General features: G+C 37.7%; 1 protein-coding gene across 5 annotated transcripts in view; it reads left to right on the plus strand.

The window, feature by feature from the left end:
• The first annotated feature begins 329 nt into the window (after positions 1-329).
• PLEKHH2 (pleckstrin homology, MyTH4 and FERM domain containing H2) overlaps positions 330-19,707 on the plus strand; it is a 112,750-nt gene continuing 93,372 nt past the window's right edge. For all 5 annotated transcript variants that reach the window (XR_005365815.1, XR_005365816.1, XM_038551157.1 and 2 more), the window contains exons 1-2: positions 330-428; positions 7,992-8,120. Coding sequence is in view for 3 of the 5 variants with exons in the window: in XM_038551157.1 (XP_038407085.1) it covers positions 7,998-8,120 (123 nt within the window). In the remaining 2 variants the exon portion in view is untranslated. The remainder of the gene's footprint in view (positions 429-7,991; positions 8,121-19,707) is intronic.

A 19,707-nucleotide genomic window follows, 5' to 3' on the forward strand; every position in this document is an offset into this window, starting at 1 on the left:
CAAAAGTGCATTTCAGGACAGTTAACCTGACAGAGGGTAAAGGATGCATTGGCAAGAGGAGGGACTTCAGGCTGGGAGACGAAGCGGGTGGGTGTTGAGCCGAGGCAGAGAACGGAAAGGAGGTGAACGCTAAGACCACCTCTGAGCTCTAGGTATGGCGAAGGCTTGGGGCAGGCAGTCCGGGACAGAGCCCGCTCCGGAGGCAGGGCCTGGGAGGAGTCAAAGTCATAGCCACACCCACGGGTGACGTCAGACGGCCGGCTGCGCTTCCGATTGGCTACTGCGACCGCCAGTCCGAGGGGAAGGCGGTGCCCTGCCCCCGCCCGCTCCGGGCTCGCAGCTAGGCGGGCGCCCGCGGAGAGCCCCGGGAGCCCCGCGCCAGGCGCGGCCAGGACCTCGGGCGCTGCAGCCGGCGGCCCGCAGCGGAGGTAGGCAGGCGGAGCGGGCCCGGAGCTCGGATGCCGGGATCCCCGCCCCCTCGGGAGCGCGCCGTCCCGGGGGCTCGGCGGGCCGAGGTTGGGGGCAGCGGGCAGAGCGGGCGGGCGGGGACCTGGACCGTGGGGCGCGCGGGCGCTGGACCGAGCGGGACCCGCGCCCCCCCCCCCCCCCCCCGCCGCCGCGCCAGCCCGCGGTGTCGCCCGCTCGCCGCCCCCGGCACTGGGGTCTCGGCTGGAGGCAGTGGCCCGGCGCGGTGGCCGGCGGCTCCTCGCCCCCTGCCCTCCGGTGACATTTTGTTTGAAAACGCGGGGCCCGGTGTGCGGCGCGGCGCGGGCGGCCCCGGGGGTGCAGCCGGCGGCCCCGCGGCCGGGGATGCTGCGGCTCGGCCGCGGCTTCCTGGGAGCCGCGCTGTGATCTCGGGGTGAAACTTCTCACAGCCCCAAACACCCATTTTCTGCCTCTCCAGTGGCCGGAATGTCAAAGTGCCCTTAGGTGACCTACCCGTGAAACTGCGCTGGCCCTGAAGTTACTAGCCCACCTTTATGTAAAAGACGGGATCTCTGAGCCTGATTTTTGATGTGCGGAACTCCGTGGAAAGAGCAAGTTGAACGATTTACGCGTAAAAGCTTTGGTGCTACCTGCAGGTCGCTGCTTTCTTTGTGAAAATGCCTGGCGCAGGCTCGACCGCACAGCCCCGTGTCCCTGCGAGCTTGCAGTCCAGGGCACGGCTGCTGCCCCGGCCAGTGCCACCCAAGGGCAGGCTTAGCCCAGTGGGGTGGTTGGCGGTCAGGAGGCGTCTTCCACAAGGCATGCCTCAGTGTGGTCAAGAAAGGGATCCTTTCTGCTTTAGAAAACAAACGCACGCTTACCTGGCCAAGTGAAGCCGTTCCTTAAGAGGAGAAAATTAAAGAATGTGAGTGGCTAACCCTGCGCTTGGTCAGGATAAGCCTAAATAGAGACGAATTCTTTCTTTTCGTTTTCTTTCTCTTTTGGGATTTGGAAGAGAAACAGGAAGTCAGAGATTCGGAGAAAGGAGCATTCACTCCATAATTGTAAACAGTTTATTTTGTGGCAGTAAATATTCCCCAAAGTCATTGGGGGTGGGTATTTGGACAACCAAGACTTACACACACACACACACACACACACACACACACACACCCCGTCCACTGCAGTGAAGATAGATTGCTTTCAAATTAAAAATCTAGAAAGAATATTTGTTTAGCAAATGGTTATAATTCCCAAAGCTATACAGTTATGTTCTGTAAAATCGATGGTAATGGAAAAGGATAGTGGACGTTGTTCAAAGTTACAGTCTTTGCTCAAGATGGTGTATTAACACAACAGTTACTTTATGCTAACTGAAATTATGGAACGAAATGAGGAAATCAGGTGTCTAGACCTCTGGGTGGACATTAGCCAACCAATCTGTAGTTTTGAGTTTTTAAAAATTATGGCACTATTAATAGAGAATGCAGACATTAGATGCCTATTTAATAATAGGCTTAAGGTTTTGCTACTTCGTTGTAAAATATATAATGAGCATAACTAAATATATGAATAGGTATGTTTAACTTAGAGTTTATTTATTGTGTCATTTTCATAGCTAAGGAGTCTTGGTAAGATATATGTATAGACTTGCCATATTTGAGGTTAACATTTACCTCTAAATCATTGGAGTTAATGGTGGAATTCTTGGCAAGGATAACAAGCAACAATGGATCATTAAATTTGTAAATGTTGACATACTATATACATCCATGTAATGGGTGGAGTGGGGAAGATCTTTCAAAATATAAAACAAAGCCCAGAGTCCATGATGAAAATGATTGTTACACTTTACCACATATTTAAATGAAATTTTTTCTTTGTGTATATCACAAACAAGTTTTAAAAGATGACAGATGTATGGGGAACAATTGTGTGAATAAATGTATGATGAGAATATTTGTATCTGCATTGCTTTTTTAAAAATTTATATTTTTATTTGAGTATAGTTGACACACTTACATTAGTTTCAGGTATACAACATAGTGATTCCACAGCTCTATACAACTGTTACTTTTTCTTTACTCATTTGTAAATAAATGCTCTTTTTTAGATTGAAGTATAAAATTACCCTTTTCAAGGGTACAGATCAGTGGCTTTCAGTATATTCACAAGGTTATGTGATCATCAGCACCATCTAATTCTGGAATAATTTTGATCACTCCAAAAAAAAATCCTATACTCATTAGCCATTGATCACCATTGCCCTCTCTTCACAGTCTTTGGCAACGATTAACTTACTTTCTGTCTCTTTGGATTTACCTATTTCATGTAAATGGAATAATACAATATATGGCCTTTTTATGTCAGGCTTCTTTTGCTTGGCAGCTAGGATAGTTGTCATAGCAAGTATTAGTACTTTATTCTTTTTTGTGGCTGAATAATATTCCAACATACACATATACCACAGTTTGTTTATCCATTCATCTGATGATGGACACATGGATTGTTTCCACTTTTTGGCTATTTGAATAGTGCTGTTATGAACATTTATGTACAAGTTTTGGTGTAGACTTATGCATTCAATTCTCTTATAATAGTAGCATTGGAATTGCTGGGTCATATGGTAACTTTATGTTAAAACTTTTGAGGAACTGTTAAACTGTTTTTCTAAAGCAGCTATACCATTTTTACATTCCCAATAGCAAATTTTGAGGGTTCCAATTTCTCCACATCCTCACCCACACTTGTTATTACATGTCGTTATTATTATAACTATCCTATTTGGTGTGCAATAATTGTCATGATTTTAATTTGCCTTTTCCCTTACAGCTAATGATGTTGAGCATCTTTTCATGTGCTTATCCGGCATTTGTATATCTTCCTTAGAGAAATGTCTATTTAGATCATTTGCCTATTTTGTAATTATTTTGTTTTTAATTGTTGAGTTGTAAGAGTTCTTTATATATTCTGGATAAAAGTCTCTTAAATTTATGATTTGCAAATATTTTTCTCCCTTCTGTGGGTTATCTTTCCATTTTCTTGATGGTATCTTTTGAAACAAAAGTTTTGAATTTTGATTAAGTTCAATTTATCTATTTTTTATTACTTAAGCTTTGAATATCAGATCTAAGAAACTGTTGCCTAATCTAAGGTCACAAAGATGTACACCCATTTTTTGTTCTAAGAATTTTAGAGCTTTGGCTCTTACATTTAGGTCTTTGATCCATTTTGAGTTAGTTTTTGTACATGTTGTGATACAGGGGTCCAAATTCATTCTTTAGCATGTGGATATTATCCAGTTGCCTAGCACCATTGTTGAAAAACTATTCTTTCCCCATCGAATGGTTGTGGCATCCTTGTCAAAAATCAATTCATCATAAATGTGAATTGGACTCTTGATTTTATTCCATTGATCATATGTCTATCTTTATGGCAATCCATACAGTTTTGACTAATGTAGCTTCGTAGCAATTTTTGAAATTGGGACATATGAGTCTCAAGATTGTTTTCACTATTTTGGATCCCTTGAATTTCTATCTGAATTTACGATCAGCTTGCCAATTTTTACCAAAAACTGCAGTTGGAATTTTGAGAGGGATTAAATTGATTGTGTGTGTCCATTTGCAAGTATTGGCATCTTCATAATATTAAGTGTTCCAATCCATGAACTTGGATGTCTTTCATTTATTTAGGTCTTTTTTTTTTTTTTTTTAAGATTTATTTACTCATGAGAGACACAGAGCGAGAGGCAGAGACACAGGCGGAGGGAAAAGCAGGCTCCATGCAGGGAGCCCGATTTGGGACTCGATCCTGGGACTCCAGGATCATACCCTGGGCCGAAGGCAGGGGCTAAACCGCTGAGCCACCCAGGGATCCCCTATTTAAGTTTTCTTTAATTCCTTTCAATGAGGTATGCCTGGGTGGCTCAGCAGTTGAGCATCTGCCTTTGGCTCAGGGCCTGATCCTGGAGTCCTGAGATCTAGTTCCGCATCGGACTCCCTGCATGGAGCCTGCCTCTCCCTCTGCCTATGTCTCTGCCTCTCTCTCTATCTCTCATGAACAATAAATAAAATCTTTAAAAAATTTTTCTTTCAATGATGTTTTGTAGTTTTCAGAGCACAAGTCTACACTTCTTTTGTTAAATTTATTCCTAAATATTTAATTATTTTTGATGCTATTGTATGTGGAATATATTCTGATTTCATTTTTGGATATATTTTTAAAAGATTTTATTTATGTATTCATGAAAGATGCAGAGAGAGATGCAGAGAGAGATGCAGAGACATAGGCAGAAGAGAAGCAGGCTCCCTGTGGTGAGCCTGATACAGACTCGATCCCAGGACCCTGGGATTACAACCTGAGCCAAAGGCAGAGGCTCAACCACTGAGCCACCCGGGGTCCCCATTTAAAAATTTTTTTTCTTGATAATGCATAGTAAAACAATTGATACAATTCATTGTATTCTGATCTGGCTTCCTAAAACCTTGCTGAACTCAGGTAGTTCTAATAGCTTGTTTGTGAATTCCTTAGAGCTTTCTTTTTTTTTTTTTTTTCCTTAGAACTTTCTATGTATAAGATCATGACATCTGAAAAGAGAGATAATTTAGTTTTTTTCTTTTTGTTTTTGTTTTCTTTATTTATTCCTTTTTTAAAAATTTGAGTATCTATTATATGCCTGCCAGGCCCAGAGGTAGATTTAGTTTTCAAACTGGATTCTTTTTCTTTTATTTTCTGTCCCTGGCTAGAACTTTTAGTATGTGGTTGAATAGAAGTGGCAAAAGCAAGACATCTTTGTCTTATTCCTGGTCTTTGACCAGTTATTTATCATTAAGTGTGATGATAGCTGAGGGCTTTTTGTAGGTGCTTTTTATTAGGCTGAAGAAGTTCCCTTCTATTACTAGCTTATTGAATGTTTTTATCATGAAAGGGTGTTGAATTTTGTCAAATGTTTTTTTCTGCATTGATTGAAATGATTATGTGGTTTTTGGTCTATTACTATACTAGTATGGTTCACTGTATTGATTTTCATTTGTTGAAAAAAATCTGCCTTTATGTTGTTTTTTAAACTAGAAATTTTACAGGAGGACATATACAAGTTATTTTAAATGGAGAGCAAAAATTCACCAATGTGAATTAAACTCCTCTTGTTTAACAATGTACATTTCTGTGCAAAGATACAAATGATTCAGTACTTAATGACATCTCTTTCAGGATCGCTTTTTATTTTATAATATTTCATCCATATTTTCTTTCTGTGTCCACTCTAAAGCTAAGGAGGAAAGAAATGAAGTAGCAGAAGTGAGAAAAAGTTTGTGACTGACAAAGTTTGTGCATTATCTACTCCTAAATCATTGATAGTAAATGATAATTGGGTAATGATAAAGGTCATTGATAAGGTTGATATCCTTAGAAAAGACTCAGAAAAACAATGGTGTGAGCCTTCTATAAAAACAAAGATATGAAAAGAGAATGATTTCCAGTTTTACACTTTTAAATATCCCTAAAATTATGACTAGAATTTAGGAGCATTTGGAGGCTTTGAGATGGTCAGGATGCTCTTAATAAAGCTGTAGCCGGGGATCCCTGGGTGGCGCAGCGGTTTAGCGCCTGCCTTTGGCCCAGGGCACGATCCTGGAGACCCGGGATCGAATCCCACGTCGGGCTCCCGGTGCATGGAGCCTGCTTCTCCCTCTGCCTGTGTCTCTGCCTCTCTCTCTCTCTCTCTCTCTCTCTCTGTGACTATCATAAATAAATTTTTAAAAAAATTAAAAAAAAATAGAGCTGTAGCCTCGGGGATCCCTGGGTGGCTCAGCAGTTTGGCGCCTGCCTTTGGCCCAGGGCGCGGTCCTGGAGTCTCGGGATCGAGTCCCGTGTCGGGCTCCGGGCATGGAGCCTGCTTCTCCCTCTGCCGGTGTCTCTGCCTCTCTCTCTCTCTCTCTCTCTCGTCTATCATAAATAAATAAATCTTTAAAAAGCTGTAGCCTCTGTAGAATAACTCAACTTTTATTTATTTCTAAATTATTGAATGATAATGTCAGTATTAATGTGAAAATTGGTTTAAGCACAAAACAATATTTATACTAGGAAAATAATCTTTTGTGGGTCTTTAACAACACAAAGTTTTAAAAAACTATAGGTTTAGGAAGGGTTATATTACACTAAATATTGAGAAAATCAACTTTGCTAATATGTGAGGGACACATATTTTTGGAAAATAAGAGTAATACATTCAACGGCAGATCTATTCTGAAGTTCTGAGAGTTTTGCTGTCAAGTATATGCTGAGACCAGGGCTTGGCTCCTTCTGGAAATCCATTCCTAGTGCAAGTTTTTTTTTTTTTTTTTTTTCCTAGTGCAAGTTTTATCTGTTCAAAGCGAGGACAATTTAGAAATATATCATCAAGCTGCTTATTCAAATGGCCTGATGAAACATTAACATTTATTTATTTATTTGGAGAACATTAATGTTTAAAATAACATTTATGAATCCCAGAACCAGGAACAATGAATTAATAGTTTTTTTTTTCACTTTAGAATTTTAAAACCAGTTACCCTGCCTCCAGGCTTCCCTCTTATTTATGGTGCTTTTCCTTGAGATTTATCTTGTCCAAAAGAAAATGTTAATTTCATAGGGAACACTGATTCCATATTTACTTAATGTAGGTGATTCCAAATTTCATATTTATATCTTTTTTTGCACCAAAAAATTATACAAATGTGTCCAAGGTCATAATACTTTGCCTAGTTAAATATGCCAAATGATTTTTGGCTTGAAAGAGACCTTGGACTTAGATAAATTTAAGATGATGAAAGCAATAATTGTAATGTAAATCTAACTTATTGTAGTGCTAGTAGTGAAGTTTCTTAGGTTATTCTATCATGCTACCAATTGAATCAAATTGAGATAATTCTGTAAGTTTAGGACTGTAGTAAAATTGTGAGCTAAAAGATTTAAAAAATGCTATATCTGTTGGGCAGAGCTAAAATAAATATCAGTAGCCTATGTTTGGGTGGTGCTATTGTATTGTCCAAAGTGCTGTTAAAAATAGCATTATTGGGGGATCTGTGTGTGGCTCAGCAGTTTAGCGCCTGCCTTCAGCCCAGGGTGTGATCCTGGAGTCCCGGGATCGAGTCCCACCTCAGGCTCCCTGCACAGAGCCTGCTTCTCCCTCTGCCTGTGTCTCTGCCTCTCTGTCTTTCATGAATAAATAAATAAATCTTTAAAAAATAAAATAAAAATAGCATTATTTAATTTGTTCCTCACAACATACTCAGGAGGAACAATGGTTTTTTATTACCGGTGTCCTTCCCACTGAGATATGGGAAGGATATGTTATACAGAAAAGTTGAATAATAAACACATTGGGCCTCCAGTCCTGGCCTCCTGGCTCCCCCTAAGTTTTTTCCATGAACTATAGAGCCAGTTCTGAAATTCATCAGAGAATTTATAAAATTTGTATGTGAATTTCATTAGATGGTAACTATAATGTGTACATGGGATTATGTAATGCATTATCCTGAATGCTAATGGGTATTATGCTATTTGAATGCTTTCATTTCTAGATAAATATGGCAGAGCTTTCTGAGACAGAAGGACCAGTAGATTGGAAAGAACGATGTGTAGCTCTGGAGTCCCAGCTCATGAAATTTAGAGTTCAAGCAAGCAAGATAAGAGAGCTCTTAGCAGAGAAGGTAAGCTTTTCTCTCCAACTTTTGTTATTAAACATCAACTATTTGGGGCATATTTCATTTATATTAAGAAATCCCAGTACTTTTAGGGGTAAACATTTTTAAAACAACATAATTTAACTTTTTGTTATGGCTTTGAAGCTATTTTTAGCATATTCTTTTGCCAGTGTTAGAGTGAATTGGACATTAAGCCAAAAAGCATTTCTTTGCTAATACTAGTGTAATATGTAAGAATTGTATGTATTTGATGAATGTGGAGTTCATTCATTCTAGAGAGAAAAGCTATAATTTACTTGACTTTTACTAGAGGCATGTGACAGCATTTTAATTTACTAAATGTTTATGAAAATCATGTTTAAAGTGATTATAGAAGAATATTCACTATTGATAGTAAAACATGTTTATATTGTATTTGAAAGTATGCATCTATTAGGATGTATCGACTAACTATATATCACTAAACTATGATCTAGGCTAGAATTGAGTTTAATATAATTATATGCTTCTCTTAATAGTTCTAGTCATGTAATTAAAATTTCATTTATGTCATAGGAATTTTTTTATATATGTGAATAAAACCCATGGATTAATTCATTCATTTATTCATTCATTCAACAAATAGTCACTGAGGGCTCATTTTGTGCCAGACACTCTTCTTAATGCTGCAATTACATCTGTGAACAAGAAAACCCATACTCTTATTTGCAGGGAACCTGGATTCTAGACCTGTACTATTCAATAGGGCAACCACTAGCCACAAGTGACTATTAAGCACTTGAAATGAGGCTAGTACAAATTGGGGTGTGTTGCAAATGTAAAATACAGCTCAATTTCAAAGCTTAGTATGAAAAAAATATCTTAGCAATAATTTTCATATTGATTGCATGCTGAAATAACATTTTAGATGTTAGATTAAATAGAAAATACTAAAATTAATTACATCTATTTCTTTTTTTAAAAATATGGTTACTAGAAAATTTTAAATTACATATGTAACTCACATATTTCTTTTTTTAAGAATCATTTATTTAAAACATTCCTTAAAAATTTAAATTCAGGGTAGTTAGTATAAGTGCTATATTTTTCAGGTGTACAATATAGTGATCCATTAGTTCCACATGTTACCCAGTGCTCATCAAGACGAGTGCACTCCTAATCCCCTCCACCTATTTCACCAATCCCCTCCATCCACTTCCCCTCTGGTACTACTATTTGTTCTCTATAGTTAAGAGTCTCTTTTTTTTTCTTTATTTATTTTGTTTCTTAAATTCCACATATGAGTGAAATCATATAGCATTTGTTTTTCTCTGACTGGCATTTTTCACTTAACATTATACTTTCTAGATCCATCCACATTGTTGCAAATGGCAAGATTTCATTCTTTTTTATAGAATAAAAATAATATTATTTTATTTTATATTATTTTACTGAATAATATTCCACATATTTAATAATGAAATGTGAATATGTGAAAATATTCACATTTTTATACATTCATCTATTGATGGACACTTCAGCTGCTTCCATAGTTTGGCTATTGTAAATAATGCTGCAGTAAACATAGGGGTGCATATATCTCTTCAAATTAGTGTTTTCATATTCTTTGGGTAAATACTCAGTAGTGCAATTACAGGATCATAGGATAGTTCGTTCTATTTTTAATTTTTTGAGGAAGTTTCCATACTGTTTTCCACAGTGGCTGCACCAGTTACATTTCCAGCAGCAGTGCACAAAGATTCCTTTTTTTTCCCTTCCTCGCCAACACTTGTTTCTTATGGTTTGGGTTTTAGCCATTCTGACAGAATGACTCCCGTTATGTTTCTATTGGATACTGCTGTCTGGATGAATAGATATTGTATTGTCATTCATAACTGGTCAGAAGAATTTACAGGTGGTTTCTCAAACACTTGTCTGCATAATCCGTTGGGCTGGAGATTTTTACACACATCACATCTTAAAAAAGGATCTTAAGTCTTCCATTGATAGCTGAGAATCTCTCTTTTTTAAGATTTTATTTTTAAGTAGACTCTACAACCAATATGAGGCTCAAACTCACAACCCTGAGATCATGAGTTGCAAGCCCACTGAGCCAGCCAGAGGCCCTGCTAGCTGAGAATCTCTTAGCACAGAAGTATTCTAATAAATCCAAGAAACCATCATTCAGTTTAAACTTTCATATATATCATTTAAAATTTTTGTGCTTTAACATCTTTTAGGTGGAAAGATTAAAATTACTCCACTACTTTTGGGTCAAAGAATGACCTAGTAATAAACTTTGTGGAATAAATCCCTAGTATCAATTGGCTTTACTTATCGATATTAATTAGAATAAAGTTTTAATCTGAAAAAAAATCCCAGTTTGAATATCTCCCAAGTTAAAGAAGCTTATTCTAACTCAGTTAGTGACTATTGCTTAGTCTCTTGTTCCTCTCTCTATAAAAATAATTTCTCAGATTGTATTGATTCATTTAGTATTTTCTACAATCCCAACCACTCCATGCAATGATTTTATTAAGATCACCAATTATATGCTTGCTGCTATACCTCATGGACACTTACCAGGCCTTAGCCTTTTAGCAGTTAGCACACTGTTGGCCACAGCCTCCTTAAAATTTTCTTGGTTCCCTTGACTTCTATACTCTCTGGGTTTCTTTGTGGACTGAACAGGAATTATGCTTATTTTGGTTTCAGTGAATTGACCTTTAAGTTCTAAATTTTATGGCAATATTTGTTCTTTAGAAGGCCTATTTCCACAAATTTCCATAGGAGTGCCTACTTTTCAAAATTTAAAAGTGTCATTTTCTCTGTAAGTACATTTGTAAATAAGCTTTTTGCTTGTGAGTATATGTTATTAGGTTTTGTTTTTTTCTTTGTCGGTGAATGAATACTGAGAGGAATATTATTTCAAAGTTGCTATTGTAGTTGTGGTTTCTTTCCTCCTCCTTCTTCATCTTCTGTATTTTTTTTATCTGCAACTTAGATCCTGTGACAGGTCTAAGAGATGGAATTACTCAGATGTGTTTTACACAGTGGAAAGTGGATGAGTATGCCAAGTTACTCATGGTTTCCCAGTAAATATATTCAACACTAAAAGAGAATAATGTTTTTCATGATATTTTCTGTTATATTCCATTATGCAATATTTTTCCCTGGATTAAAATTATTTTTGGTACCCTCCCATGTTCTAATAAAAATACCAAATATTTATTGATTTGTTATGTGGTGAGCACTTTATAGATGTAATTTATTTAACTCTTATAACAAACTGTGAAGTAAGACATTTTATTGTTCTCATTTTACAGATTGGGAAACTGATGCTTACTATGTACCAGGCAATCTTCTTTATATATACCTTGTTAGTGATATATATATATATATATATATATATATATATATATATATGTAATTAACATATATAAATCTATTTATATGTTTTAAATTATATGTATATAAATATATATTTGTATAATATAATATAAAGTACTTTATATATTTTAACTTTTTAATTTTTATAACAACCCTATGAGGATGGTACTAGTATTATTCTTTTTTATCCAGGAGAGGACTTAGACACATAAAAGTTCTTTAACTTCCTGAGTTTATGCTGAATGATGAGTGATGGAAACAAGAATTGAAACTGAGCATTCTGTGTTGAGAGCCTGAATGCTTAGTTACCACCTTCTATGGCTTCTCTAATCTAGTTTTATTGACACATTCCTTGCTTTCTCTGGTATACTCAGCCACTCTATTCTGTCTTCTTCTCAGCCATGCAACATTTAAATCCATCTCTGCTTAAGGGCAGGTATCTGTGTGTGTTAGGGTGTGTGTATGTATGTAGTAATAAACAATTTACATAGCACTACATATTTTTAAAGAAAACCCTGTTACGGGATCCCTGGGTGGCGCAGCGGTTTGGCGCCTGCCTTTGGCCCAGGGCGTGATCCTGGAGACCCGGGATCGAATCCCACGTCAGGCTCCCGGTGCATGGAGCCTGCGTCTCCCTCTGCCTGTGTCTCTGCCTCTCTCTCTCTCTCTCTCTCTGTGTGACTATCATAAATAAATAAATAAATAAATAAAAAAAAGAAAACCCTGTTACATTGCTTCTGCATGCCAACTTGAGTCAAATGCTACATTCCAGAGGCCAGTCTGGTCCCATCCATAACCTTTGGTTTTGTGTTAGGACCAGTCTGCCCCAAGGCTTCTCCTTAATAGTTCTCTAGACCTTCCCCCCAAATGGATGCAGGCCCAAGTCTGAAGATTCTTGAGAGAATACTAATTTGATTCTTCCGCTCTTAGCCAGGAATTTTGGCCAACTTTTCTTTCCTTCAATAGTTCTAGTTCTTAGTTCGGTTTTATTGGCGCTGGCTATAGGCAGCGAACACTAGGTGCCAATGATGGTTCCTAAGCCTTTGTTACAACAACCATTAGCTTGTTTAAACCCCACGGTAACCCTATAAGGGAACCATTATTATCTCAAATATCAAGATGTTGGCATTAAGATTGAGAATATTTGAGTAGTATGCCCAATATTGTATGCTAACATATAACAGAATGGGCATTAAACCTAAGATCTTTCATACTTTTTGTGATGTAGCTAATAGAGTGCATGGCACATAGAAGTAATTCATTATGATTTTCCTGTGTCTTTCGGAAGGGGCACACTGGTTAAGTGTACAAGGAGATAACAAATGTAAATACCGATTAATAGGAGACATTTTCCCCAATTTTTTTTAGGAAAAATATATGAGATGATCTCAGTGTTTTTATAATTAAAGATGGATTTCAACTATATATACTTGATGTTTTCTGGAGATGGAAAAAGAGAATAAATGAGATTTTTTTTAAAATGGGACTATTTTGCTCAGGTTTTTTTTTTTTTTTTTCCATCACAATTTCCAAGTAACTTTGAATATTGAAGCTTGTGAAGAAAAAGACCTTATTGAAGTCTTGGGCAAATACTGCTATAAGTGGGAGAGGTCTTTAGAAGAATTTAAGGAATGGTGTTGGAAATATCTCTAGCATGCCAAATATAAACTCTTCAGGGAAGCTGAGATTTAAGGAGTTTTCCTACTTTACAATATTACTAGTTAGTGTTCTGAGTCACAGAGGGAAAGAGGAAAGTTTCTTTTTAAGTTGAAGTGAATGCTGTTTCCTATGGGTTAGATTTTCAGCAAGAAAAAAAAAGGATGAAAATATGAAGAAATTTCCCTTTGGGCATCAGCATGGCCCATGTAAACTAATGCTGCTGTTACTTGATACAGCATCGCTGTCTGGGATTTCCTACCACTTGACCTTCCTTTGTGAATATGATTCCTCTCAGGTGATCTAGGATTCTCTCATAGGAATGAGGAGCCCCTGGGTAGTATAGTATTTGCCTTCATATAATGGTCCAGTACAACATCATGACCACCCTATTTTTCTTTCTGTTTTTTTTTTTAAATTGGAGTTAAGTTTGCCAACATATAGCATAACACCCAGTGCTCATCCCACCAAGTGCCCCCCTCAATGCCCATCACCCAGTCACCCCAACCCCCTGCCCACCTCCCTTTCCACTACCCCTTGTTCGTTTCCCAGAGTTAGGAGTCTCTCATGTTTTATGACCACCCTATTTAAATTACACATCCTCTTAGTCACTCTGTTACTTCATTTCTCAGTACCTAATGGGAATTACACACATACTGACAATGAGATTTTGCAGGTTAATTTAAATGTCAGTTTTTGGGCAACTGGATGAAGATGTTATTTATTATAACAAAATAAATAAAAATGGTATTAGAGTTTTTCATGGGTTATGTTGGGAAAAATCAGGAAGAGATAGTTGGTGGGGAATTGCAGGCCACATCAGTGAGTGTAAAGGTCTTAAAGTATTCTGCTAATGTGACCAATTTGTTAAATAAGGTGTGTATACACACACACACACACACACACATTTGTGTAGGAATATTACTCAGCCATCAAAAAGAATGAAATTTTGCCATTTGCAATGATGTGGATGGAGCTAGACTCTATTATGCTAAGTGAACTAAATTAGAGAAAGACAAATACTATATGATTTCACTCGTATGTGGAATTTAAGAAACAAAGCAGATCAATATAGGGGAAATGGAAAAAAAGAGAAGGAAGCAAACCATAAGAGACTCTTAACCATAGAAAACAAACTGAGGGTTGATGGAGGGAAGTGGGTGGGGGATGGGTTAGATGAGTGATGGGTATTAAAGGAGGGCACTTGTGATGAGCACTGGGTGTTTCATGTAAGTGATGAAATACTAAATTCTACACCTGAAACCAATATTATACTGTATGTTAACTGGAATTTAAACAAAAACTTGAAGTAAAAAAATAAATATATAATACAGCACAAAAAACCCTGCCAAGTTTATTTGTATATGGTGCTTAGGACAGTGAGTATTAAATGTGGTAGTGTTAGGATCCAAGGTCAGTGGCACATTGCCTTATTCCACTTGCTGCTGTGTTCTCTGGCTACAGAGGGCACTTCTATGGTAGTAAATGAGAGCACGAGGCTTAGAATTTGCTACTTCATTTTGTTATTGTGTAAGTAGCCTATTTGTAAAAATACTTATTTTTGTTCAAAGTCTGATATAGGGCAGCAGATTATTTCAAGTTTCTTTTAAACTTGATATGGATTGCTTGTGGACTTGACCCAAGGCTTACTTTTTAGTCGATGTTGTGAAAGTAAAAACTTACTTGAATATTTCCTACGTTGCTTTTTTTTTTTTTTGTATTTCACAAAGTTATTTTACAGCTTGAATGGTTATAAAAACATTCACTCAAAATCAAAGTATTGCCTTTCCGATTACCCTTGTGTTTAAACTCATTTTAGAGTGTTCTAAACTTTGTTGAATGTACTTTACATATATTTACTTTACGCAATGTGACGCGTTCAGTGTTTAGGATCTGTAATACAGATAGTGAAAATGTAGTGATTTTCTTTTGTCAGAGTTTATCCTTTTATTTTAAAATATTTTTATTTTTAATTTTTTAAAAAAGATTTTATGTATTTATTTGACAGAGAGAGAGAGAGATCATAAGCAGGGGGAGAGGCAGGCAGAAGAAGAGAGAGAAGTAGGTTTCCAGCTGAGCAGGGAGCTCAATGTGGGGCTCCATCCCAGGACCCTGGGATCATGACCTAAGCCAAAGGCAGACACTTAACCCACTGAGCCACCCAGACGCCCTATCCTTGCTTTTAAATAAGTTTTTTGGGGGATCCCTGGGTGGTGCAGCGGTTTGGCGCCTGCCTTTGGCCCAGGGCGCGATCCTGGAGACCCGGGATCGAATCCCACATCAGGCTCCCTGCATGGAGCCTGCTTCTCCCTCTGCCTGTGTCTCTGCCTCTCTCTCTCTCTCTCTCTCTCTCTCTCTGTGACTATCATGAATAAATAAATAAAATCTAAAAAAAAAATAAGTTTTTTGGAAAGAGTTGGAACCTTGATGCATCAATTCATTTATTCAACAAACATTTATTGAATCTCTGTTATGTGGTATTCAATTACCCTGCCTCAAGCATTGTTATGTAAATAAAGCATACATGCAGAACCTGGGGGGACACCTCTTAGCTTATTTACTATCTAGTGGTAGAATTATGTTAGAATCTCAAATTCCAAATTTAGCCTTAGTCATACTTCTATCCCTGTGCTTCATTCTGTGATATGTTCCATGAGAACGTGCAACTTAAAATTGTTCCTGCTATGAATGTTACTATCACTTTAAGTTACCAATAAAAGATGCCTATGCTAAAAGGATAGCATACATGGGATAGAAATATAGACGAAAGCTTTCCAGCTAAGAATTTTGTGGTTTCATGTATTGGGGACTTATTTTCATATGGTTCTGTGTAACCATATGCTGTGTCGAGTTTATAAATACCAAAGCAGCTGCGGTTCAACTAAAAGACCACTAGAGAATCGGTGGTCTTTTAGTTGATTTTTAGCATGAAGACTCAAATCCCAGCCATGTCAGTGACTCGGAGCATAAGCTTATATAAGGCATACTCATTCTGAACAGCAACTTCCTAATCTTCACGATAAGCATAACAATTTCTGTCTTACGGTGTGGCTGAGAAATAATGTAGTGGAAAGTTTCTGGTTCCTAAACACTAGGATTTTTTTTTAAGTTCTCTTCTATTCTCCAAATTATTTTTCTTTCCTCTGAGATGATTTCCCACTTTTATGTTGTTTTGTTTTTGTTTTTTTTTTAGGTTGTAAACTTTTCTCAAATTTCGGATTATTTTTAGTGGTCCATTCATAGCTAAGAATGGGACATCTGAAAAGTTGACCAGCACTAAGTAGTTAGTGAACAACTAAACATTTTTTTGACTACTGGTCAACAACTGTCAATCTTTGTTTTAGGATGAGTGGGTGGGAACTGCCTATTACACCATGAACCCATAAATGCCACAGTTATTGGACTGATGCCCTCCAAACAATTTATTCAGTTTTGTAAGAGAAGAACATTTCCATTTTCAACAGGAAGTAAATGCTTAGCTGCTGGACATTTGGCACATGGGGATAAGTGAGAAGGTTTCAGGGAGTTAGTTGACTCTAAGGGCTACATATTTTCCATTAATGTCCACTATTTTTACCCCACACCCTTCACTCCTGCTCCAGGTTTTTATAGGATACTGTGAGGAAATTAGCTAGCAGGAGAAACCCAAGAACCTCCAGTCCTTATTCTAGACTATGGTTTCTGCTTCATCAGAAACAAGAGGAAAAATGAATATATGCACATTTAATGGTGAGCTTGTCTCCCCCCACTTCCAACCTTCCTCTTTTACATGGCTTCTAAAATGCTGGCAGCCAAACATTTATCCTAGGGGATAAAGATTGAAAGTCTCTGGGGAATCTTACCAGCCCAGGAGGAAAGAGGAAATAATGCTGACAATCAGTGGTTCCCCAACAGAAAGCTCAGCCAGATCACCTAATGTTAAAAGTTCATGGTCAACAAGCCCCAGATATGTGCTAAAAGCATGTAGGCAGCTTTTTATACTTTAATCTTAAACATAAGTAGGCAGGGCAGCCCGGGTGGCTCAGCGGTTTAGTGCCACCTTCAGCCCAGAGCCTGATCCTGGAGACTCGGGATCGAGTCCCACTTCGGGCTCCCTGCATGGAGCCTGCTTCTCCCTCTGCCTGTGTCTCTGTCTCTCTCTCTCTCTCACTCTGTGTCTCTCATGAATAAATAAATAAAATCTTTAAAAACAAACAAACAAACAAACAAACAAACAAACATAAGTAGGCAGCTCATGAATGACCAGACATATGAGGAAAGCCTCTAACATGATAGAGAACAAACACAAAACAAAACACAATATTGCTTATGCAGGGGAAAGGAAATAAAACAGAACAAGCAAAATCCTGTCATTTAATATTCCCAGAGAGAAAAGATATTGCCTTCCTAAAATAAGGAATATTCAGAGAATGAACAAGAACTCTTGAAAGTTAAAAACATGGTAGAAGACGGGTGCCTGAGTGGTTCAGTCAATTAAGCATCTGCCTTCGGCTCAGGTCATGATTCCAGGGTCCTGGGATTTTAGCCCCATCTCATGGTCCCTGCTCAGTGGGGAGTCTACTTCTCCCTCTTTCTCTGCCCTATTTCCTCTCTCTCAAATAAATAAAATCTTTTTTTAAAATGATAGAAGAAATAGTAAACTTAATAGAAGGATTGGAATATAAACTTAAGGTAAATACCTGGGAAGTAGAGAAAAAAGATTAGAAATTTAGAAGATTAGTCCAACATGTTCAAGACTAGGATGGTAGGAAGTCTGAAGTGGACAAAGCCAATGAAACAAGACACAAAAATTTCCCAGAATTGAATGACACAAGATTCTCGATTGAAAGGTCTACCAAGTACCTACCATAAAAACAAAAACAATAGTTTCACCCAAAGGCACGTCATCATGAAAGCTTACTATAGACCAAAGAACAGATTCTGCAAGCTTTCAGAGGAAAAAAAAAAAAACAAAACAAACCCAAACAGGTTATATGCAAACAATCAGGAATTAGAATAGATTTTTAAGACATGCAAGTTGCCATATGACTTGAAGAGTCTCCAGAAGGACGTGCTCCATTAAAAGGAAGAAGGAAACCAAGAGAGGAAAGCATAGGATACGGAAACAGGAGCTCCAGTGTGGGGGAAAGGGCTTTCTCTTTTCTCCAGCTGTGTTCTGGCAAGAGGTGGGTCAGTCCAGATGGGTGCAGGTCAGAAGCTCTGGGAGTGCCTTCAAGAATATGAATTTGGGGGCAGCCCGGGTGGCTCATCGGTTTAGCACCACCTTCAGCCCAGGGCCTGATCCTGGAGTCCTGGGATCAAGTCCCATGTTGGGCTTCCTGCTCCATGTTGGGAGCCTGCTTCTCCCTCTGCCTGTGTCTCTGCCTCGCTCTCTCTCTCTCTCTTTCATGAATAAATGATAAAAAAATATGAATTTGGTAGGAAATCGAGCATGAATGAACATCTTGAAGATGATTTAACTTGGAATTAAATTATTGATGAGTTCATAGGTAAGTAAAAGAACAAGACATTTAACTATAGAGGAAAAAGTTATGTAGCATGGGAAAAAGTAACCATGGTTTACTACGTGGTTCATCTCTGAATATCATACGTATAGTCACAGTAATACTGATACTGAACAGTGAATTAACCAAAGGTAAGATAGAAACATTTTGGAAGAATGGGAATGTATCTGTGTTGATGGTGGGATCAAAGAACTAAATCCTCATTCTCCATAGGAATTCTCCATAGGAAATCACTAAACTAAAGAAGTCCATAAAAAAGAAGTATGTTATTTAGAACGTCAAAGTAGAATATTAAGAGAATTGGCTAAAAGAGGATAATTTTTACTAACAAATCTTATGGAACCAGTTGGCATTTTATGTGCATTTATGACATGGATAAACATATAAACAAAAGTTAAATCAAATTGTGAAGTAAATGGACTTGTCTAGTCTTTTAAGGGGAAATCTTCATATCATAATATCATAATGGGATGTTTCCATGGAAATCACTATCTAAACAAAATAATTTATTTTGTGTTTTCAGGATATATCAAAAATAATCAAACATTCTGGGTTTTATGTTTTGAAGTTAGGTGCATTCAGGATCAGAATTGCTACATGTCCTGAAGAATTGTCGCATTTATAATTTTCAACACTCTTTGCTAATGAAACTTTGGCATTAAAGTCTCTTTTGTCTGATTTTGATATTGCTTTTAGGTAATACCTGCTTGGAATAATTTCAATCTTTTAGCATCATTTTTTAAGTATGCCCTTTTAGATACTATATAGCAAGATTTACGACTTTATCTGACTAGTGAGATAATCTCTTTAAGTATATCTGAAATCATAAATGCATTCTGTTTCTACACATTATGTTGTTGAAATTTTCTTTATCTTCCCTGTTTCATGCTCCCCCCCCTCCCCCACCTCGATGCTTTGGAAGCTATAGACTGAATTTCTATTAAGTGGGTATCCTTAACTCTTTTTAAAAAAGAAAGGCCAGGGCACCTGGGTGGCTGAGTCGGTTAAGTGTTTACCTTCAGCTCCCGTCGTGATCCCAGGGTCCTGGGATCAAGCCCCATATC

This window comes from Canis lupus, chromosome 10 (genome assembly GCF_011100685.1).
Source record: "Canis lupus familiaris isolate Mischka breed German Shepherd chromosome 10, alternate assembly UU_Cfam_GSD_1.0, whole genome shotgun sequence".
Classification (NCBI taxonomy): domain Eukaryota; kingdom Metazoa; phylum Chordata; class Mammalia; order Carnivora; family Canidae; genus Canis; species Canis lupus.